This window comes from Erpetoichthys calabaricus, chromosome 3, assembly GCF_900747795.2.
Source record: "Erpetoichthys calabaricus chromosome 3, fErpCal1.3, whole genome shotgun sequence".
NCBI lineage: Eukaryota > Metazoa > Chordata > Cladistia > Polypteriformes > Polypteridae > Erpetoichthys > Erpetoichthys calabaricus.
The window spans coordinates 250753386-250778127 of NC_041396.2; the positions used below are offsets into that span (position 1 = coordinate 250753386).

General features: G+C 36.6%; 1 protein-coding gene across 1 annotated transcript in view; it reads left to right on the forward strand.

Moving 5' to 3' along the window:
- The first annotated feature begins 13445 nt into the window (after positions 1-13445).
- The window catches only part of gpc2 (glypican 2), a 34092-nt gene continuing 22795 nt past the window's right edge, over positions 13446-24742 (forward strand). Inside the window, exons 1-3 of the mRNA XM_028798030.2 lie at positions 13446-13763; positions 20949-21107; positions 21662-21796. Of these exons, the coding sequence (XP_028653863.1) occupies positions 13607-13763; positions 20949-21107; positions 21662-21796 (451 nt within the window). The 5' untranslated portion in view covers positions 13446-13606. The remainder of the gene's footprint in view (positions 13764-20948; positions 21108-21661; positions 21797-24742) is intronic.

Below are 24742 nucleotides of genomic sequence, written 5' to 3' on the forward strand. Positions count from 1 at the left end.
ACTAACTTCATGCGCTACAGAAGATCTACTTTAGATTAACTAGTTATTTGTGTGTCCATAGTAGGGCTTAGAGTATGAGGGATGAAATTCAATCATAAATTGATGGCAAACAGTAGGGATATACCCAGTTTTATTTGCAGTACTATAGTATATATAAAATTCTATACAAATGCTATTAATTTTAAATGTCCACCTATTCAAGCTTCAACTTAAGTAAAAATCCATCCATCCATCCACCCATTTTCCAACCCGCTGAATCCGAACACAGGGTCACGGGGGTCTGCTGGAGCCAATCCCAGCCAACACAGGGCACAAGGCAGGAAACAATCCTGGGCAGGGTGCCAACCCACCGCAGCACACACACAAACACACCCACACACCAAGCACACACTAGGGCCAATTTAGAATCGCCAATCCACCTAACCTGCATGTCTTTGGACTGTGGGAGGAAACCGGAGCGCCCGGAGGAAACCCACGCAGACACGGGGAGAACATGCAAACTCCACGCAGGGAGGACCCGGGAATCGAACCCAGGTCCCCAGATTAAGTAAAAATGAATATGTGAATAGTTGCATACAGGAACATCACTCAAAAGGGATGCCAGACTACTGTATGGTACTCACAGGCATAGCTGTACAAAAGGCAAATGAAAGATGTTGAATGCTTTGATGGCATGGGTTTGAACTTTAGGAAAAACTGGAGGCTTGTGAGGAAAGTCATACATATGCAAACTGCCCATGAAAGGTACACTAGTTTAGAGATGAACATGAAGGCCATGCAATATAAGGTGGCAACACTACCTACAGAATTACAATCATCCTTTTTAAAACAATATTAAATTGTTATAAGTAACTTAACTTTCAGAACACATTTAACCTCACTGAGATTTGTGATACAGCTGGGAACTTGATAATGCCAGCAATGAGTGTATGACAGAGACCCACCATGATGAAGACATCAGTCAAACAGCTGATCCTAAATCTTTGATCCTAGTTTATTTAGGCCTCGTTCAACTAAGTGCAGCTGCTGCTGACAGAAGAGCAAGTCCCACCCCCACTGTTTTAGGAATAAACTTAAGAGATCTGCTGTATGTGTGTGAATCCCTTGAAACCCAGTGGCCTCTTTTACTCACTTTTATTTCCCTGGGGAGTTGTATTACTTATTTTCTGGTGACTTATCTGATTCACTCACTCAGCATTACTTTGAGGTTAGAAGTACAGTCTGGTGTTGGAAACCTCTCTAGGGAGACACATTGCTTGTTGTTCGTTGCTCTCTTTATGCCTAGTGCAGATTGAGTATCTTTTACTGAAGCATGCTAAAAGCTAATTATGAGTTTTATTATTTACAATTTGCAATGTATATAATTCAGAAGCATTGAAAAAAATTTTAAAAACTGCCACACTACACTCCTACATGAAGAAACACGTCCCAATTCTGTATCAGTTTTGCCAAAAAAAAATGATTGTAAACAACCGCATTGATGAGTCATAAGCCCCTGTGTGAATTATTCCCTTTAGCGGGAACATTTTTTCGAACATATCTTCTCTTCAGCTAAAGCTGTCAAAAAGGATATGAACTCTTGAAGACTGGAGTACACTTTTAAGGAGGTAGACTAGGTCTTGTGAATTGATGAAGCAACCATTTATTTCAGGGGTGTCTTGTGTGCTCTGTGCACTAAGACATCTAAAGAGTGTAATAGGTAGGAAGGAAGAAAGTTTTGGGAACTTTCTTGGAATAGTTAAAGGTACCAATTAAGTCCAATTAGTATTCAATTTGTCACTGTTATCTTTGTATTTATCTTTGTATTATTAGCTTTGCACTAATATGTATAGTCTGCTTATGAAATATTATATTATTTAGTATATATATAATTTCAACTTATTTTTCTTGTGCAACAATGCATGCTTTCCCTTTTTATTAGATAGATAGATAGATAGATAGATAGATAGATAGATAGATAGATAGATAGATAGATAGATAGATAGATAGATAGATAGATAGATAGATAGATAGATAGATAGATAGATAGTGAGTGAAACACACCAACCTGTGGTCCTAAAATAAAATGCAAATAAAATCCAAGTTAAAGACAAGGAGCTGTTTGATGTTACTTATGTTTTCTAAATAGTTACTTATTCCAGTTCCTTTAGAAGTCATAACATATTTTATTACTTCTGGTGGCTCATATAGTACACAAGGAACATTTCTATTTTTGAAACATATTCTTTTGTTTTCAACATTTAAAAAAATACTGCTTGACATTGCTCACATCGCTAATGTATCTTTGCAAACTAATGGTCTTCAAAGAAACGTCTTCTTGATTGTCGCTGTGCTTTGCTGTCTGTTGGGCATTCTTTCATTCTATATCCTGGACACGATGCCTATGAGCCATCATGGTTGTCTGTTGTTCAATTGCTGTGTATTCAGGATTAGTTGTTGTCAATGTGGTTAAGAATCTTGTCTCCTTATTCTTTTTATGTTCTTTGTTAGGTAATCACCTTCTGCACTTTGCTTAAAGTTCAGCAGATGTCATCGTTCTTCTTAATCTTTTTGCCATTATAGTGTTTATCACTTGGTTTTGTGGTCACTTTGCATACACACAACCACATAACCACATAACCATAGATAACCACTATGCCATCCTTTATTTACATTTAATTAAGTTTGATGTTCAATGATCAATAAATGCAATACTTACAGTGTGAACTGTGTCCTGCTGGATAAGACAGTGGTTTGGCTAGTACAGAAGTTTGTGCATATTGATAAAGATGACTTGTGATGCGCTTGATGCTCAGGTGATGTCACTGCTCTTCTTTTTCTTTCTGCCATTATGATGGTTATCACCTGTTTGCTGGATCATTTTGCCAAAAATACACTTCCACAGGTCACTTAGGTAGTGTACTGGAATCTCATTGTATGTGCTGTGCAATGACAATAAAGTAATCTTATTTTATCTTATCTTATCTTGTATTGCCTTTGCCAGCTTGTATGACCACCAGGTTACCACTACCTAAAGTTTTATATTCAGGATTACTTCTATGTGTTTCAGCATAATGTTTAGCATTCTTCTCATTCTTCATCACTTAATTGCCTTCTGGGATATTCTTGGTGCTCAGCAGATGCACTTTTTTTTCTTGCATTATGGTGGCCATCTCTTGGTTTCTCTATCACTTTGTCATAAACACAAGCACACAGGTTGCCAGTCTCTAATTTTTTTCGAATTTCCAGAATATATCAGGCCATAAGCTTTCAATTAAGATGAAGATAAAAGTTCTAGCCAGAGTAGTTTATGAGTAATCATGTGACAAACAGACAAACCTTAGCATTTTGCATTAATAGAAAGATAGAAGTATTTTTTTTCAGAGATTAAAAAAAAATAGGGAAGGCACCAAGTTAAGTAGTGACTGGTTCATTGTACTAAATTTATATTATCTTACAATTAGAAAAGTGTGACTACACCATGGCATTTGCAAACCCCACTGCTGTTTAACCCCAGACACACTAAAGCACTACAACCTACTCAGCTCTTGAATTGTGGCCTTCTTAACTTTCAGCTCTGAAAACTTCTCAATATGCAATAACAATACCTGGACAAGACAATAGACAGAGCCCAGAGAGAGAGAGAAAGTTTGAATGTCCTAACCGCTACAGCAAATTTTTAAAACAGGCAAAATATTTTTTATGTAAATTAATTGCTACCAGTTGAATTTGGATAATTGTTCATTTGCCTAAAAATTGTGAAATTTCCAAAGCCTTTCCATGAAAAGTACTTTGTGAAGTACTTTGTACCATGACAAAGTAAAGACTGGAAACACACAGAAAGGGTTAACCCTGCAATCACAGAAGTCCTCCTTTGTTTTATGTAGATACTAGGGGGCACCGCCCCCTGCTTGCTTCGCTTGCCCACCCCCGGGTTTGTTTAACCGGATATACAATTTAAAGAGATTGTTATTTTCATGGGAATTGTTACATATGCATTATTTCCACTTTTACTTTAAAACTTCAGTTAAAACAATATTTGGAATTAACTTTTCTTTAAGATCGAATTGAATATTGATTCTGTGTTTGGACTTACATTGTGACAATGCAATGTAGAACTGCCTGTGAGTGAATATCATTTCTTTCTCTCTAATAAATAAAACGACTTTTCGAATGTTTGTGCATGCTCTTTCTTCTTCGCTTTGTTGTTGATGTGTCATCTATAATGTATAAAATTATTGTCCTGATAAAATTTATAAGAGCTGAGAGTGCAGGAAGTGTGTGAGACAAAAGCATTCATACGACTGAGGTTGATGACCATGGTCTTGTTTGAAAATAGTTGTAAGTAGAACGTGACTTGAAAGAATCTTGTGTTAAAAGTCTCTGTCTCACTGAACTTCATACTGTACCAATGTTTTTGGAATCTTTTAATTCTCGCTGGCAACATAAATTAGACAATCTACAAGTCTCCAACTTAAAGTTTAAATCCAAACAATATATTCAAGCTTGTTTCGCTGTTCTCTTATTTTACTGAGTAATAATTTCCATTTGTTTGCGTTAATGTGATCTTTACTATCCTTTTTTTTGCGACTTTGGAATTTTTGTACTTCTGTTATCTCTGACCTGCTGTGCATGTGTACCGTGCCAACATTTTTTAATTCTTTACGACCTTCTACTGTTTCATCTACTCTTTATCCTTTATTTCCATCCCTGGGTGTGGTTAAATCTCTTTCTCGCGGGATGTATAACGCTGCTGGTGTTGTGAAGGGTTTGGCTGAATGCACACTAAGGAGATGTGGTCGGATCAGCTGCTGGCTTGCTGCTGCTGCTGGTGAGCTATGTGTTCTGCTTGTCATGCTGCGTGTCGATCATTTAAAAGCCTGTGCAGTAGGTTCGCGGGATGTCAAAGTGCCTTCCGAGAAGATCATGTCTCGTCTCCCTCGTCTCCCTCCCAAGATTTTTTTTTTATAATAGACAAATTTTGTTATCCTGTTGGGTTTAATGTAAAGTATGGTTTGAGATTTTTAATGTGAGTTCTATGCAAGGGGTTATACATTATGCCCCAGGTGATTAGTACATACAAGTAAGAATTTAACTGTACTCTGTACATGTGACAATAATAATCCTATAAACCAGGGGTGGGCAGAACACTTCTGCTTCACTTTAGTTGTCTTGCTCGTTAAGATTTTGAACTCTTATTGCTTATTTTAGTCTTAAACAGCTGTAGTCTTGGTTTTTAATTGCTCCTTATTAGCAATAAGATACAAAGAGTTGTGAGATATTGTAAGAAGTACAGATTTTATCCTTTTGTTGCTCCATTTAATTCTTTCTTGGAGTCCACCTAGAGTAATAACTTAGAAAATGGGAAAATAAACATTTTTTTTGCTTTTCAAAATAGAACAGAGAGTTTTTCAAATACAGTACACACCAATAATCAGGCCATTGGTCACAGTCAGTGGACACCCTGCATCACTTGCTTATTGGCATATAAATGCCTGCATATGAGTGAGCCTGCTTCTCTTTATAAACCATTATCTAAATAGTTTATTATACCCTACCTGCTAAACAAGTACATAGTAAAGTTAACTAAAATGCTATTGACCTTATGCAAAATAAATTTGCTATTGATATTTAAAATATATTTTTACTATTTAAAACATATGTAATTATATAAACATATTCTTTGAGCAAATATGAGCTCTTTACTTTAATCTCTTTTTTGCTTGTCTTGGGGACTCATTTATAAAACTTTGCATGGATTCAAGCCATGCCAAAAAAACCCAGAAAAATGCATATGCCAAAATAAATGTATAGATTTATGAAACCTGGCATACACACATTTCTACTCAATTTACCTTTTATTAAATCACAATCGCTTTGTAAATGTGCATGCATGAATGTGTCTTGAATGCCTCCCTGAAACTTCCATATATGGAGCATGCTAATCAACCTCATACATATGCAATTACTATACTGCAGAGCTTCATTGGCTGGTTGAGCAGCCTTGCACTTGAGACATCGAGACACTGCCACCTGCATTCAACAGTATATGGCTGTGCTCTGCAACTGAAAGAGCAAGATCATGCACAGCAGTATAGTTCCTCTCCTCTGCATTCTGGGAGTCAGGGAAAAGTGTAAGGTGCTAGCGCCTGAGCACATAACCACTATTACCTGGTGCATGTAATGACATAATTACTGTTATAATAAATAGTACATGTCATATGAAAAACTGAGAGTTCAGCCAATTACCTTATCAATAAACTAACCACCATATACAGTACTATCATGTCTGTCAAACCTGCTTGTGCTTTAACAGAATATAAATTAATCAAAGGTTGACCTAAGAACACTGAGCCATGACATCTGTCAGTCTCATCTTGGCGTCACAGATGACTTGTATGTTAAAAGAATGTCAGGATAGATAGTTAACAAAAGCTCCCTAGGTGCCCTTATTTCAATATGAGTGCAGTAAATTGCTCTGATTACATTAGGAGAACTGGACACTGGTGCAAATGAAAATTAGAGATTAGGGATCTTTATTGCCATAGACACTGCAAGAGTATTGTGAAATTCTGTGTAGTGATGTATAGATAAATAAAGCAAATAAGTAAGAGTAGCAGAAGATAAAAATGAAAAAAAAAAAAATAACATAAATATATACAGTAAGTAAGATAGTTTAAAATAAGTGATGTACAGTACAATTATACATAAACTAGCATATGGGTACAGTACACAGTGCAGAGTAAATAGGATCAGGTTACTGGGAATTCTGTGACCTTATGGCCTAGGTTAGAAGCTGTCCCTGAAGCGGATGGAGCAAGTAGTGAGGCTTAGGTAGCACTTACCCGAAGGAAGAAGTGAAAACAGGGGATGAGCTAGATGGCTGTCACCAGAGATGATGGATTCAGCTCTTTTCAAACATCTAGCTGAGAAGATGGCATGAAGCTGTAGAAGGTCAGACCCAATGATTTAAAAAGCTGTATTGACAGTACTTTGGAGGAATATGTGATCCTGGCAAGTCAGATTACCAAACCACACTGGGATACATCTGGTCAGGATACTTTCAGTATTACAGTGGTGGAAGTTCACTAGTGTTTTGATTCTCACCCTAAAGCTCTTTAGCCTCCTCAGGAAAAAAGAGCCTTTGCTGAGTCTTTTTGAGTATGCAGGTAAACCTCATATGTACTTGTAAAGCATTTGAAAAGCACAGGCTCTTCCAGGCAGCATGTTATTGGCTGTTAGGAAAAGGAGAGCACTCAGGAAAGTTTGAAAATGTGAAATTGTGCTGGAAAGTCATCATAGAATTGTGTAATTTGTCATGTTTTGCAATCTCTAGTTGTGAAATCTGATATACTCGGGTAAGTAAAAGCCATGTAATCTATTGGCCTTTGAAACTGTGAGCTGAACCTGGCAGCAGTGGTCATAGAATGAAACTACCATGTACCAGCAACTAGTTGTTCACAAGATAAATTTCAACCATTCTTTTCTAGATGCACTTTATGTTTTATAGGCTTGTAGAGAGATTGATTCACGGATATTTTGGGTTTTTTATGTATACTTTATTTAGTATTTTCTAGTAACTTCAAAGGAGTTAATAAAAATAAGCACACCTGATGAGGGCTATACAGCTAAAACTTTGTGTTTCTTGCCTTCTTTTCAGTATGGGAATAGCATTTACCTTTTTTACATTAAAGAGGATTGCTGATGCAGTCATTGACTAACCTCAAACAGTTTTATAGATCTAAAGAAACATTCTGCAAATGTACCGAGCAATAGACAAGTAACATAGACAATAGATTAATAGTGTACATAGATAGTATATTGTTTGTAGAGGAACCTTTCAGAGCTTTGTAAGTTAGTAGCAGGGTTTGCTGGCTTTTCTAAAATGATTAGGAAACCAATGTTATCAAGCTAGTGAAATGGTTATACAGATAAGAAACTTGATGCATTTGGAACTTTTTTACTTTACATAAAGTTTACTTTACTCTGAAGACCACTAGCAAAAGAACTACACTAATACAAATGGTTAAGAAGGCAATTAGTGGTTTAGTCAAGGTCTTGGTGGATAAATCACAGAGGCTGTCAGTTTAATCACCACCATTGACTCACTGTGTGACCCCAAGAGAATCATTTGACCTGCCAGTGCTTTGGCTATTGAAATATGGAGACAGTTGTACTTTGCTTCTGTAATTTGTAAGTCACATTGGAGAAAAGAGGCTTCTTTTCTTTGGAATCAGCATAAACTGCTATTTTACACCCTACCTCTCCATTGACAGTAGACTTAAGGTTGATTTATTATAATTTGGTTTACATTGCATTACCATTCATGAACATCACTACAATTAGGAGCTTAGTAGACTTTGAAAAATTGCAGAATTATTAACATCTATATGCATATCTACATTTTCAGACCTACTTAGTCTAACATTAGGATCTGACCATCTACTGGTATTAAATCAATAACTAGCTTTGAGTTTCTGCCAGGTGAAAGCAGTGTATATTTGTTTATTTTAATATTCTAACTGTATTATATTTGTAAATATATGGTTGTCTAATGAGAATAAAACAATATAATATTACATTGAATTGATTACAGCTATAAGACAATTAAATAATAATACATTCACTTATTTTAAGAATCCACTTATTCCAATGAAAGACTGGGATTAGGCAGGGCTTATTTGAATAGCAGATATTCATTATTGAGTCAGCAACTAACCTAAAGTACTCTTTTGGGGTGCAAAAAGAAACTGGAATACCCAAAATATCCTGGCAAACAAGTAAGGTTCTTTCATGCCATGATGTAGGATTGGATGTGAACCAAGAACAATAATGGAACAATGTAGCAACACTAACCATTGCACCACCATGTTCTTTAGATGCAAACATAATAGGTTTCATTTATTATTGTTAGGTTTGTCAGAGTCAGAGACTGATTTAGGAACAAAGGACAGAAAGCAGGGTACATGGCTACATGCAACTTTAGCAACATAAATGTTCTAGAAAAGTAATCCACATTAATAATGCCTTGGTAATGTATCCTGTATAAAATGTATATGTATTTACAGGTGTCGCAGTGGTAGTGCAGCTGCTTTGCAGTAAGGAGACTGTGGAAGATTGTGCTTTCGCTTCCCGGTTCCTCCCTGTGTGGATAGTGCTTTGAGTACTAAGAAAAGCACTATATAAATATAATGAAGTATTATTATTTTCTGTGTCCGCAGGGAACCAGAGTCTATTTCTGAAACCTAGGGTACAAAGCTGGAACCTTTGCACACATACCCACACAGAGATAAATTAGAGATACAAATAACTTCAGAAGTATGTGAATCTAGAGAAATCCCATGCTGGCAGGGGAAGAGCATGCCAGCTTCACAGTGAGAGTGATTGGCTAGGCATTGAACCAAGCTGCCAGAAGCCATGAGACAGCAGGTCCTGTGTCATTATATTCTTAAACCATAAAAACATGTCAAATAATATTTTCAAAAAAATAATTGTATTTATTGAAATAAGTCAATCAAAGTTACAATTTAAAAGTCCAAGAAAATTACTAAATACTTTTTATCAAGTCATTCAATATATAATATATGCAAATTAATTAAGTCTTTTCATAATGATAAACATCCAGTCTTCTTGTTGGGACTATTTATAGAAGATGACAGTTCTTGTGATGGGTGCCTTCAATATGTTAGAAAATATATACCAGTATTCTAGAAGGTTACATTTTGTTCGAAAAATAAGGGCAACATTATATTTCCAGTGATTTTAACAAGAACTGGGCCTTGTGACCATACTGTAGTTGCCAGATAAAGTCACCAATTTTATAAACATAAAATAAAAATTAAATAAATCAATCACAGACCTTCTTTCTACAAACATGCCTTTGTTAAATATTCTGCTAAAAGTGATTAAAGATACTTCTAGGTATGAACAAGCAGATGAAGACATAATCTTTCACTGAGAATTGCACAGATTTTGTGAAGTGTTCAATTCATGGAATGTTAAAAATGATCTAAAATACTGCAGCACAGTTTCTAGAGGTTCAGGTCATGCTTACAATGTTCACAAAATTTCATTATATGTAAATGAAATGCACTGCTTAGTATTGATTCATCAAATCAAATAGTTGATACCAGTTTGTTGATGTAAGCCACTTCTGTGAGTAAAGTATTGTCATTGTTTATACTTTTTGAATGCTTGGCTGTTTCTGCATTTTAAAATATTGAAATGCTGCCTATATTTAGTTTTTAAGTTTTCCTGAACAATTATTATCCTTCCTTGTTCATAATAGGGCTGAAAATGGGTCTCCCAAACCTTCAGATGACTCAGTAGTAGAAGGCAGGGCTTCATCCAGCTGTTCTCTGATGGTGAAAGAAACACTTTGAGGAAATGCTGAACCCAATAGATATGTTCTCTGTGGACAAGCTGATGAAGGATTAGTGCCCATTTTCCAGCCAGAAGTCACTAAGGTAGTTAAACAACTCCACAGGTGCATGGCCCCGGAGGTGGTTGAGATCTGCCCATAAATGTTAGAGGCTTTAGAAATTGTTGGGCTGTCATGGCTGAAACGCCTTTTCAGTGTTACACGGTTGTTGGAAGCAGTGCTTCTGTAATAGCAGACAGGAGTGATGGTCCCCATTTTCAAAAAGTGTGACCAGAAGGTTTGCTCCAATTATCGGAGGAATCACACTCTTCAGCCTTCCTGTGAAGTTTATGCCAGGGTATTGGAACGTAGATTCCACCAAGTTGTGGAATCTCAGATCCAGGAGGAGCAATATGAATTCCATCGAGGCCATGAAACAGTGGACCAGCGTTTTACTCTCATGAGGATCCTGGAGGGGGCATAGGAGTGCCCCCAATCAGTCTATATGTGTTTTGTGGACTTAGAAAAAGCATATACTGTAACTGTGTTCCTCGGGGGATCCTATAGGAGCTGCTGGTAGAGTATAGAGCTCTGGGGCATTTGATAAGGACTATTCATTCCCTGTATAATCACAGTGAGAGCTGTGTCTGTACAGTATACCCAAAAAAACATCAGCACATTTCCCAGTGGGTTTGGAACTGTGCTAGGGATGTGCTTTGTCTCCTATCCTGTTTGTAATTTTCCTGGACAGGCTGTCAAGGCATAGCCAAGGAAGGGAGGGTGTCCAATTCAATGGCCTTAGAATTGTTTCATTGCTTTTTTCAGATGATGTGGTCCTGCTGGCTTCACTGTGCTGTTGGCTTCACTTGTGCATGCATTAGGACAGTTTGTGACGAAGTGTGAAGTGACAGGAATGAGGATCTGCATCTCCAAATCAGAGCCCAATGTCCTCAATAGGAAAAAGTTGGACTGCTTCAAGTGCATTAGTTAAAGTATCTCAGTACCTTGTTCATGAGAGAGGGGAAAATGGGATGGTGAGATTGAGAGACAGATTAGGGCAACGAGCACTGTTATGAGGTCTCTGTACTGATACATAGTGGTGAAAAAGGAGCTGAGCCATAAGGCAAACCTCTTAATTTACCAGTCAATCTTTGTCCCTACCCTCATCTATGGTCATGAGTTTTGGGTATTAACTGAAAGAATGAGATCACGGGTACAAGCGGCCAAAATAAGCTTTCTCCGTAGGGTGTCTGGGCTCTCCCTTAGGAACAGGGTGAAAAGCATAGACAGCTGAGAGAGGCTCAGAGTAAAGCTACTGTCTCTCTGCATTTAGAGGAGCTAACTGAGGCTCAGAGTAAAGCCACTGTCTCTCCACATTTAGAGGAGCTAACTAAGGTGGTTCAGGCACCTGATATGGATGCCTACCAGTCACCTCCCTGCACAGGTGTTATGGGCATGACCACCTGGGAGAAGACCCTGGATAAGACCCAAGGCCCATGGGGAGGATTATATCTTCCAGATGACCTGAGAATACCTTGGGATTCGACAGTATGAGGTGGCAAGTGTAACTAAGGAAAGGGACATACTGTAGGTGCCATACTGTTAAGACTGTTGTCCCTGCAACATGATCTTGGATAAATGGCAGAAAATGTATGAATAATTTACAATTCCTTAGGTCTGAATTTTAGGGAAACACCTTTAAAGTAGACTATATTTTTAAAAAAATCCATTTCTAATCTTCTTAATGTTTCAGTCAACAATTGACTGGGCTGGTGACTCATTCCTTTAAATAGTTATGTTATGGCAGAGTTGAAATCGATGTCTATATATAGTGGTAGCATTATACATCACGAATATTTCCAATACCTGATGACTGGTTTGCGCTATGAAATAAAACTAATGAAAATGATGTATTTCCCAATAGACTTACATAGATGGACAGGCCAGACAGATGGACAACACTCTTAAAAATATAGGCGTCAAACTGGTTCTTTAAAACAATATCATGGGGGAGCTATTCTTGGTTCCCAAAAGAACCCTCTACATGAAGGTTCAAGAAAGAACCTTTATTTATTTAGATCTAAAGCAATTTTTATAAATAACCATAAATCAATCCTAATGAAAGGATGGCAGTGTGTCCATCCTTGCTATGTCAATGTCATTCCAAAAGATGGCAAATCACAAATATTTTTAGCAACAAAATGCATTGCATTTGTCATTCCATTAGATGCTGCATCACAAGCATTACTGTAACACTGCTTTTACGAATTCCATACGTTGAAGTTTATTTTGACTTAAACGGGTAGAACAGCTATTAGATGTTAACGGATTTGTGAAATTGCAATGGGTTCATGATTTTTAAAGGATTCTTTCTGCATATAATAACACAAGCTAGTTTCAGATTTTCTTTATAGGCCCTTAACCTGCAATTGCTAAGCGTTTTGAGTAGTGAGAAAGGCGCTATATAAATGCAAATAATAATTATTATTATTTATGTTTTAGCATTCTGCTAGGTAGCTTACTATACACTAAAGATTTATGTTTGTTCCACATATTAGGACCCATTTCAAACATCAAAGAACCAATTTCATATGTAAGTTACCCATCCCAAAATTAAATGGTTCTTTGTCATACAATTGCTCTACTAGTAACTGCACATCCTATTAAGAGTGTACACTTATTATGTATGCTCAAGAACAATCCTGCTGATTTCGTTTTCTAATTGTGTTTTACTATATAACATGTAGAAAAGGGGCAAATCTTTGCATATTTAAAAGGAAAAAAAATGTTTTTGCTCGTTCTAAACTTTTAATATGTTTTCACGGTGGAACTATCGTTTATTTCTCCATTTCATGCTTTTTGAGGTTTTGAGGGGCTACTAATATCTTTCTTGACCAGATCGCATGTGCAAAAGAAGATGTGATATGTTTAATGTTTATTTTAGACAAAAAGAGAAAGATAAGTGATATATATACAGTATATTCAAAAAATGTACATTATTTCCCATTAACAACGGTGTAATAGGACCCTGCAGAGTGCACACAAGGCACAAGTTTCGGCAGGCACTAGGACCGCGCGTGCGCATGCCATACCACGCATCTTCTCATTGTCTGGAGAGTGGACCGACTCACTTCACTCATTCAATCGCCCAGATCTGCCGGCAGTGTTCTGGTCTTTCTTGGGCGGACGGCGTTGTGTCTTTTGTGAAAGGAAAACAGAAGGTGGCTAGCGCTGGGTCCAACTCGGCTGAGTAAGGTCGACTCCCTAATGAAGATTTCTTGGTTCTCGAGCGGGCTTTGGCTGCTCGCCCAGTTTATCGTTCTTTGTCTGGGGGACACAAGGTCCCGCAGCTGTAGCGAGGTGCGCCAGGTATATGGAGCGAAGGGCTTCGACCCCAGTACTGCGCCTCAGACGCAGATGTCAGGTAAGAGTCGAGGGACCGTTGACCATTTTAGGGACAAGTATGTGCGGGAAGATTAACCGTGTAGTTTTTGACAAAGAATGCGAATGTAAACCTAGGTTTGCGTTGTGTGTACGAGATACAACTCATACTTCACCCCCCTCCCCTCCCCTTTCACTCTTCGTCGACACAAGCTGTAGGACAAGTGATTGATGCATCATTTTTCTTTTTTCAACCTTTTTCTTTAAAACACTCTAAGGGCTCCGCTTGAAAGAAGGCAGTGGGTGTGTTTGAAATCTGTGAGACTAGGCGTGAGCATCCACGCGTGTCCGATTCGTGGATGCCTCGCGGAAGTGCCTGACTGCAGCACGAAATGATCGAGTAGGTATGCAGTCATCATCACTCACATCGACCCCTCCCACAAAGTGGGATTCGGTATGGTCCTGCTGATGGCCATTGTTTGGTTAGGTATTGTTCTATCGGGGCATGCATGTACAGTCATGTCATCTGACCCACTAATAACATTAGGGGTCGGTGGGGCACAACAGTAGTCCACAGGCCATATGACAGGAGTGCAACAACTGGGTTGTTCGCCGCCTTGTCATTGTGTACGTTTGATTTTATTTTAGTTGCGTTGTCTTCTTTTGGTCAGCTTTTTGATTGCCACTGTATATGTATTTTTTAATGAATTGTGTTCAACTATTGTGAATCAAAGAAAGAGAGGGTTTTGTAGCAGTATTTCTTTAAACTTCACTGTAAATACTAGTCTTAGATTTATGTCATATATATCTATAGAGAGAGAGATTGTTTTAATCAATGACCAAATGTCCGGGGGTCATTCTTTATATCTTTACATGAATCTCTTTAAATTCCAGGCTTCAGATGAATGCAGGTTTTATGTTTTTTTGTCAGTTCCTTTTCAAAAAACTTAGTAATTCTGTTTACCATGAAATGTACTGTATAAAAACAGATTAGTGTAGTCATCTTTTTCAAAGCTGATATCTCCAGGCAATAATTTTTACTTGTGCCTTACAAGTTATTTTCTCATTATTTTGTTGTTTATTTCCTACCTGAGATTATTTTTGAAAGTATTCTTTTTTGTATAACATGGAATAGTCCCTCTTTGTTGTTCTCTGTATTGTTTCTGGATCTCTGCCTTCTACTCCAGTTTCAGAAAAAAATAGCACAATGCTTGCTCCTAACCTCTCCTCCTCTCTTAGTACAGTGCTTTTCTTTTTCTGGTTATCTTTAGGACTACTCTTGTGAGTCACAGTTTTAAATTCTCTTGACTAAATAAGTATATTTTTGGATAAAGGATGGTCACCAAGGTAACAGTGGATATTATACTTTTGATAAGTATAATTTTGGTAACTGATTTGGATTGAGGAATAAGCGAACCTGATGCCTACCTGTAATATTTCCTAAAATACAGTGAGTTCATTGACTGACCTCATTTTAACCTATGTAGCACCACTAGCATATATTGCCTCAAATGCCGCTTTAATAAAATAAGACATTTTACTATACTGTACATCTGTTAACTTCCTGATCTAAAAATCAGATAGTCAATTGGCTGAAAGCAATTAATATGCTTTTCATGTTCATTGTGTTTAACCCAGCCACTGGTTCATTTTTTCTCGTCTGTGACATGTTTATACCTGTATTTAAATGTTCCTCTGTTCAAAGGAGCAGACAGTGTGAAGTTTACTTTTCTAAGACATATCGGTGCATTTTTGTATGTAAGGTCTCAGATCAATACTGATTACTCATATTTGGTAACTGATAAAATATATAAAATTAAAGTTAATGAGAGTATGTGAACCTGTTCTATAAGTGAGTGGACCAAAACCAGTTATGAATGCCAGTCTCATTTTATTCAATTTGTGTTGTATGTAAATGTTTTTTGTTAATTTAGTTGGTTTGGATTGTAGTTTGAATGTTCTTTATTTACTTCAGTTTATGCTTCAGTGGTGCCACTGTTTAATATTGACACTGTAATAAAAACTAAGACTCGTTTTTAAGGAAAAATATTTTAAATAATCTATCTGAGAAAGAGTTTAAAAGCAGATCAAAACAAAGTAGTAAATTATTTTCATAACCTCTACACCCTCAGTTAAAGTATGGGAAGGTGCTGGTCAGTAATGATTTTGTAATTGTTACTGTAACATTTTTTAATTTTTATTCTGTGTTTAAATTCTGGTTTTATCAAAAATTAAGTGAGTAAAACATCCATTCAATATTTGTTTGTATTGGAGATTAACATTTATATTTTACACTATTAACTCACCCCCCCCCCCCCCCCCAAAAAAAAAAAAAAAAACCTTAAATGCATTCCCATATTGAGTAGTCTGTAGCAGTTTCACTGCTGGTTGATACATGTCTGTATATTCATTTAATATGATTTACTTATATGTGATGATGTTGTTGTGCTGCCTTAGTTTTTACAGAAATTGATATCCATTGTTGCATGGAGACTTCATCTGCCCTCTTCAAATTGAGCAATCTCTACCCACTTTTGTCAAATCAACTGTCTAATTTTATAATGTTCGCATGCTGTGGTTGTCCTCAAATTAATTGGGATTTTCTTTCTGTGTCATTCCTTTTCCAACTTGCGGTTTGGTGCAGTGAATTAATGCTGTATTTTAAGACTCTAAGAATCAGGAGAGAATATTATGCTGTGTTAACTGTAACTTGTCTCGGTTTTAATTTTAATATTTTGCATCTGTTCACTTATCTCATTAGGACTTCACATATTTTTTTTCTTGAAGGATTTGGCACATTAAATATAAAAGGTGAATGCTGATTTGAAGCTAAAATCAAATAAAATATTCTCATTAGTTGTCAAATCTATCATGAACATTGACCAGTGTACTGCAGAGGCATTTTGAGTGTTGAGTGGCCTACTTTGAACACACCATAAACATCATATTTAGTTCTACCTTATTATGTGGATAATTGTACATTTGGTAATTCCCAGTATATATGATTGATCACTTTCACTGAAGGCTATAACATGTTTATGTGATAGCTGAAATCAGTTAGGCTCTATAATCACTAGGAGCATTTTATATAGGGACAGGACAAACTCAAAGAGACTTCCAGTAGTGTAACACTATGAGCATTTTTTGATATAAAATGTCTAGATGTACTGTGTATCAACATTTCAGTCTTGGTTACCAAAGGTTTGGCAGACATGGGTCTTGCAGCTTATTTGTAAAGTACAGTGAGACCAGAAGTTACAGGCTATAAAATGTTGCTTGTGAATTAACAGTTTTCCATTCTCCGTGGCCTACAAATCCAGTAGTGCTGTTCTGCCTTCACTCTTTGAAATACCGGTACCAGAGATTACATTCAACTAGCTTTAATGGGATGAACTATTTCAGTAGGTTGATAGACCTAGACAAACGATGTATTTAATGTACTTCCTTGCATTGAGAGTTGCACCGTCCTATTTGGAAGTGCTTTCTTCACCAGGACACTATAGATACTCATGCAGTTTAAACCCAGACAACTTGGGTTTCCCTTTTAATGTTCATGGTTAGCCAGAGATGAATTTAAAATCTGTAACTTTATCATTTCTGATCTAAGACAAATTTAAAATGATCTTAGGTCAAGACCTACTCAGTTTAGTAACTGAATTGGTCTTGCATTATTGATTTACATGGGTGTAGGTCACTGTGTGAGAGCAAATGAACTACAGTCATCATTTATGAGACTGGGTCTCGCGTAGGGAGATATTTTTTATTTTTCTGGCTGACTAAATGCTGATCACTGCTTATTTTTTTCTTATATTTAGGATGTCAACATCTGTCCATGTTATTCAAGCTTGCAATGATTTTAAAAGAATCATTTATTCTTATATTCTGCATTTCTGCTGCTTTGATTTGCTAGCCTTATTTTTGTCATAAGGCTTTTCATTTCTCTTACTAGCATTTCATGAGCAATAATTACCTCTTATTAAAGCATACAGTAGACATCTACATTACATTTCCTTTTTTGTATTTTTGTTATAAATCTTTGTATTCTCTGACATACTTCCATTACTTTAGGGAGGAAAAATAAATCCTAATAAATAAGATAAAAACATTTGTCTGCTAGTGTTGTGACCTCTATCTTTTAATAAGCAGTCAAGTATTAGTTGTTTAATGAAATATTAAAATTTGTAGATTTAAAACAAAGTGCAAGCATTTGTCTTATCAGTCAGGTCAATTTTAAATAGCTTTGTTAAGAAAGATATCTCAAATACTACAGAGATGTATTGGAAGAAAAAATATGTAGAGCTGTTTGAAGTTCTCCTTCCATATACATCAACAAGACTGTTTAGTAAACAGTATATGTGAGAATCAGTTTTGCTTTCACCATTAATAAACTAGACTGAACAAGCACTTAGTGTTAGAAGAGCAAGTGAGTGGGCGGACAAAACCCAGTAGAATTTTAGACTAGGAGAGAAGCCAGTTAACTGACACATAATGCAATACCAATCTGTAGTATTTATGCTTGTATTTTCTTTCATTAAGTCCTGGAAACATTAAATAGATTCTTATCGATTTTTGGCAAACCTCCAGCTTTCTGCCAACATTTCAAAGAAACACATTTTTTACATTTTAACATTTTTTATTGCACATTATTTAAATAAATTTGGTGTTTTTATATTACAGTAGTGTTCATAAATTTTGCCACTAGTTGGTGGGTGGTTTGTTGATGTCGTTTTTAGAGTTGTCCTTGGACTGGGTTCACACCTAGTCATCCTCTGTTTGGAGTTTGTGTATACGTCCTATGGAAGTGTGGGTTTTTCCACTGGATATATGGTTTTGCTCTCATTGCCTCAATGTGAGTGTGCATGTGTACTTGAGTGGGCCCTGTGATGGATTGGCAACCCATCCAGGATGATTTCTTGCCTTGTGATGCCAAGATTGGTTTTAGGCTCTTGTGAATTTGATTAGATAATTTGGATACATTTACATGCATTGTTTTACTGTTTAATGACATTACTTTATTTTTTTTACATTTGATCAGATTTAACATTTAAATAATTGCAGTCTGGCATTTACTTCTCATATCTATAAAATCAAAAAAGCTTAATTTTCATTACTGGTATGTGCCATTCTTGTCAAAGCATTTAAATATTACTCCAAAAACGGATTAAACATAGTTGCTTGTTCTGTAGAGCAATGGCTACATTCTGGTTGACTGTGAGGTACTCTGTTGGCACCACTCTGAGCTGGTTTTGTTGAAATATTGAAGCTCAGGAGGAAAGCATCTTTGATCGGGCTATTTGGCTATAGAAATGATCATACCACATTTTGTCAGCACTTGCAAAGGCTGACATTAATTTACCAGTATTACTGAATGTAATTTAAAATTACCTTGGCATTTGTTATTGGCAATTTCATGTATTTTCACAAAGATATTGTAAGGGAAGCTGTGTGTTTTATGAGTAAAAACCTAGGAACTAGCAAATTGATTAATTAAATGATTAAATAATCATATACTGTGTATGCAGTAGGAGAACAAGCTTTTTACATTTACATCTATCTTTCTTATGTGTGGTTTTTTTATTCCCTGGCTTTTAAAGTATTTTCTTAAAGCTAAATGCTCGTTTGACTTAGGAAGCAGTAAAATACCTATATGCTGACAGTCCTTGCCATCTGTAATATGAACAAATAGTAGAACCTGAAATGGTGTCACATTTATTCAATACCCACATACACATTTTAGACAGAGAGCACTGCTAACAAGGCTTGTGTCCTCTAAATAGAAGATCACTTGTCATGCTCCGATATGCTATCCTTGCCAGTCATCTTTTTGGCTCTCGGCAGTCATTAGTCATAGTGAATCACTAAATTCTTATTTTTTTGTTTTTGAGAGTAAATGTTCCTGTACTCAAATTGGCACACAGGACATATATTCCTCTGTCATACCATATGAAACTGGGAGTCCCCAGGGATATGCTGTTTGGGTCCTTACAACCTCATTTCTTGGATTCTATTGTACCCAAACAATTGCTGGAAAGTTGAGGTTTATTACTGCCATGCATGCAATATAATATGACTTGATAATGAAAAAGACCATTGATATCAGATCATTGGGCATTTTACAGATGTTGAATGAACAGTAGTTTGTGATTAATGTAGCACATGGATATTAGAAGTGAACAGCAGACCAAGTACCTGTTTAAGGTCACACTGCAAGTAATAATGTAGGAAACCTGCCTGGGATGCCAGACTTTTCAGATTCTGGTTCATTGATTTACCATCAAGTCATAAGCACTTCTGATATATTCCTGTAAAACATTTATAGTGTATTATTGACCCTGTGTGTACAAACAATTACTATGATCTGTCAGGCTTCAGGAGTACATAGAGTGCTATTTTTAATAATAACTTTTTGCAAGGAAGATCTTTAGGCCCATTGTGCCTATTTGCTTATTGTATAAGAAATTGGCCATGCCAGTTTTCTAACAACTAAAATACTCTTTGTATTAATTTCTATCTTTTTCCTTTAATCCCCAAATAATTAATACAAAAGAAGAACACCGTTAGTATGGACACTGGTTTGATGGAAATTTTATAGAAATTGTGTATAATTGCATAGGACAGATCTCTGCTCTGTTGTATATTGTTTTCATAATGCCCATTTTCCACAACTTCACATCAACAAGGATTTCTACAGTTGGATTGTGAATACAGTTATATTTGGCTTGTTGGTGGTTTTGGCACAATGGCAGCACTGCTGTGGAAAAAGCGGCACACGCCTCCCCTCACCCCACCCCTGGGCAGAGCTACTGTGACCTCAGTTGGAGCACAACATTTCTGTTTGAAATTGATTGATTTGCAATTATAGTGCAGGAGTTGGACTGTCCCATGGGTGTGGGGAGCAGATGGCAAATTTGCTGTTGAAGTGGTGTAAGGCGAGAGCTGTGGTTGTTTTATCAGGATATGTAAAATGGGTAGTGCAGTGCTGTCAGGATGAACAAAGTGTTGTTCCTGGTATGAAGTGTTTCTTTTGATTGGTCATTTTTATTTTTTCTTTCTCCACTTGTATGCATTAAAAGCACTTTTGGTTTGTGAGCATAAGGTAAAGTGAGGAGATTTCATTACTTTGGTTTTAGTCCTCAGGTAGCACTCTGTTCCTTTGATAGTGATAGGGTTTTTAATAAATGGCACACTGTCCTTACAGCATAATATTTTTTAATTTGTTAATGTCTAGGGGAACATCTGCGGTTTTGTCCGCAGGACTACACTTGTTGCACCATTGAGATGGAAGACTGGTTATCTCGACAAAGTGAAGCTGACTTCCGGGGAGCAGTGGATGAAACTAGCCAGTTTCTCCTCTCAACATTTACACAGCGGCATCGCAAGTTTGATGGTGAGTCTCTGAGCTTCCTTTTGTGCCAAAACTGGTTACATAAATAAGGTGAGGCATAAAGAATGCACTCTGTGGTGATGTGGATCATGATACTTTCAGTCTATTGTGTTGAGCTTGGTCTTATCCAGACTTTCCCAAAATATGTGCCTGCACCCTTGTTTTAAGTGTGCCATTTCTTCACATTTGGTCTTGAGTAATAATTGTATACTATTTCAGTCAGGTTACACAGCTGTGATCTCACAGATGGTGGTGATGGGTCTGTTTTGTATGAAAACGTCTTCCTGGAGGTCTTAAAATAAAAGTGAATGGAATCCCCACACTGACATGCTTTAAAGGGGAAAAAAATGTAACTAAATCCACAACTCCCTCTTAAATATGGACAGAATCCTTTTTTGTAAACAATTAATGTTTGAACCTTCAGTCTTATTTGTGGCAACTGTCTTCTGATATAGTGTCTGAAGTTGTCTGAACTCTGAAGGCTATACTTAATCCACAAAGTCTACATTTGCAATCCACAGTCTGTATTTGCAAGCATATGTTGTTTCATCCTGCAGAATTTTTCCGGGAGCTGATTGATGTGGCAGAGAAGTCTATGAAGCAGATGTTCACAAAGACCTATGGGAGGTTGTACACACAGAATGCACATGTCTTCCAGGACTTGTATGCAGAGCTTCGCCGATATTATTCTGGTAAGCTTGCTTTTTGCGTCTTTTACTGTGGAACCCTGAGGAATCTATTAAGACTAATGAATCCAGATGTTAAAACATTTTATTTAAATGAATCCCTGTCAAAATGAAGAAGTATGTTCACGTGAAAAGGAAGTCCATCCAAATTTAAGTCATTGGTTTTACATATCAGCATAATTAACAACCTTTTTTCCTCACTAAGTTGGAAAATTAGATAATCAAACCTCAGCTGACTGCAGAAACCATCTAAGAAAAAAATTGGACCCATTTTGTTTCCATATCAATTAGGAACATAATTGGAACCAAGTGCTGCTCTTCATTAGTTGATAATAAGGAAATTCCACTACACCTATTTAAAAAAAAAAAAAAAAAAAAAAAAAATTTGGTAAATTTGTGTATACTTGTTTTTTGTTGACTGCATGTGGCTGTTGTTTGGTAATCTAACACATGAGAAATGGTAGTCAGATTTATCATTGTTATTAGTGTACTGTTGGTTTTTTTTTTTCTTTTAAGGGGAGAGTTATGTATATATCCCATTTATTTGTACTTATTCTGTGATGGTTGATGATGCTGAAAACCTTTAAAAATGTTTTTGTTAAACTTCCAAAAGTTTACAGGTTAACCTCATTTCAACAGAGTCTGTCAGGAATGTTACTTATTTGGAGTGTAATTCATTTGTAAAATATAGCTTTTAGTTAAAAGTCCATATTTCTTTCTAGGATCTATGCTTTCATTTGTAATGGTCATATATACAAATTTGATTGTAATTTGACTGCACACATAAAATGTCATGCCTGTTTGCACATTATCGTATAAAATGGTTATATCTCAGGGCAGCTCTTGACAGTTTGTACATTCATTACTAGCAATATATCTTGATTTTTGCCCCTTTTCTTCTAAGATGTCATACATATCTGTTCATAGGCTAGTGGAATCTTATGGCCATTTATTCTATGCCATCCGGTGATCAAAAACTAGCTTTAAAAATAGTGGAGATGAGTAGAATATGTGATAGTTTATATAATTTTAATTAAAATGTCTACCCAAGTGTGATAACTTCTATAATGACAAAAAAGCCAATGACATGACGAAATGAAGAGCAGCCAGTCAATCAGGTACTGAAAGCAATAGCAAAGCAGCATTGCTTTTGTTGCTATAATTTTGGAATGCTGTTAATTCTGCATTGACAGCATAATTTTAGAAAATCTTGTTATTTTTCGGGTGGGCGTTTTCCCTATATGATTAGAAGTAAATCTGAATTTATATTTTACAAGTTAGTTGGTTGTTGCACACAAAAAAGCACAGATTATTAACTGACAAAATACAATATGAAGTTGATTAATATTAAGTTAAATAATGTGAATCAGTTTTGGACTTGGGGGAGGGGGGTAAATAGAAGTGGTTGATCTCCCTGTAGGAGTGCAGCCTGTTAAATTTAACAATTCAGTCTCTTGTTACCAAAAGCCTGTACTGTTTTGATAAGTAAAAATGATCCTGTTACCCTTGTGTAAATTAAGCGAAGACAGTAACAAGTGAAAATGGTTCTCCATTAAGAAACTCATACTCACCCGGATAGAGGCTGTCACTTAATTTATGTGTGCTCACTTACACCTCTACAACATATCACAAGAAATGTAGTAACTGCTGCACAATCCAAAAATTCCTCAGATTTAGTTTAGACATATAACTGTACATTATAGCTTAAAGTAGCAAGACCAAGTGAAATTCATGTTGATTTTGTAAGGCCATTTTGAAACAAAATGTGGTAACATGGTGCAGCTAGGAAGCACAGCTGGAGCAAAAACAAAAAAACATCAGTTTATGCTAATTGACATGGAATGGCTTAACAAAAGAGGTAGATATTGCAGGATCTTTGATGGTAAAATTAATTCCTCCAGAGTGCTGTTAAATGGGGAAAAGATAAATAGGAGTCACACAAATGTAAATCCTACATTTTACATATGATATTAATCATTTGTGAGCATTATTTTTCACCCCCTTAATGGTTGTTTTGTTAAACATATTGCTGATACCTTATTATAATGATTACTTACAACCACATTGATGTACAGTGCATCCAGAAAGTATTCACAGCGCATCACTTTTTCCATCTTTTGTTATGTTACAGCCTTATTCCAAAATGGATTAAATTCATTTTTTTCCTCAGAATTCTGCACACAATACCCCATAATGACAATGTGAAAAAAGTTTACTTGAGGTTTTTGCAAATTTATTAAAAATAAAAAAACTGAGAAATCACATGTACATAAGTATTCACAGCCTTTGCTCAATACTTTGTCGACACACCTTTGGCAGCAATTACAGTCTCAAGTCTTTTTGAATATGATGCCACAAGCTTGGCACACCTATCCTTGGCCAGTTTCGCCCATTCCTCTTTGCAGCACCTCTCAAGCTCCATCAGGTTGGATGGGAAGCGTCGGTGCACAGCCATTTTAAGATCTCTCCAGAGATGTTCAATCGGATTCAAGTCTGGGCTCTGGCTGGGCCACTCAAGGACATTCACAGAGTTGTCCTGAAGCCACTCCTTTGCTATCTTGGCTGTGTGCTTAGGGTCGTTGTCCTGCTGAAAGATGAACCATCACCCCAGTCTGAGGTCAAGAGCGCTCTGGAGCAGGTTTTCATCCAGGATGTCTCTTTACATTGCTGCAGTCATCTTTCCCTTTATCCTGACTAGTCTCCCAGTCCCTGCCGCTGAAAAACATCTCCACAGCATGATGCTGCCACCACCATGCTTCACTGTAGGGATGGTATTGGCCTGGTGATGAGCGGTGCCTGGTTTCCTCCAAACGTGACGCCTGGCATTCACACCAAAGAGTTCCATCTTTGTCTCATCAGACCAGAGAATTTTCTTTCTCATGGTCTGAGAGTCCTTCGGGTGCCTTTTGGCAAACTTCAGGCAGGCTGCCATGTGCCTTTTACTAAGGACTG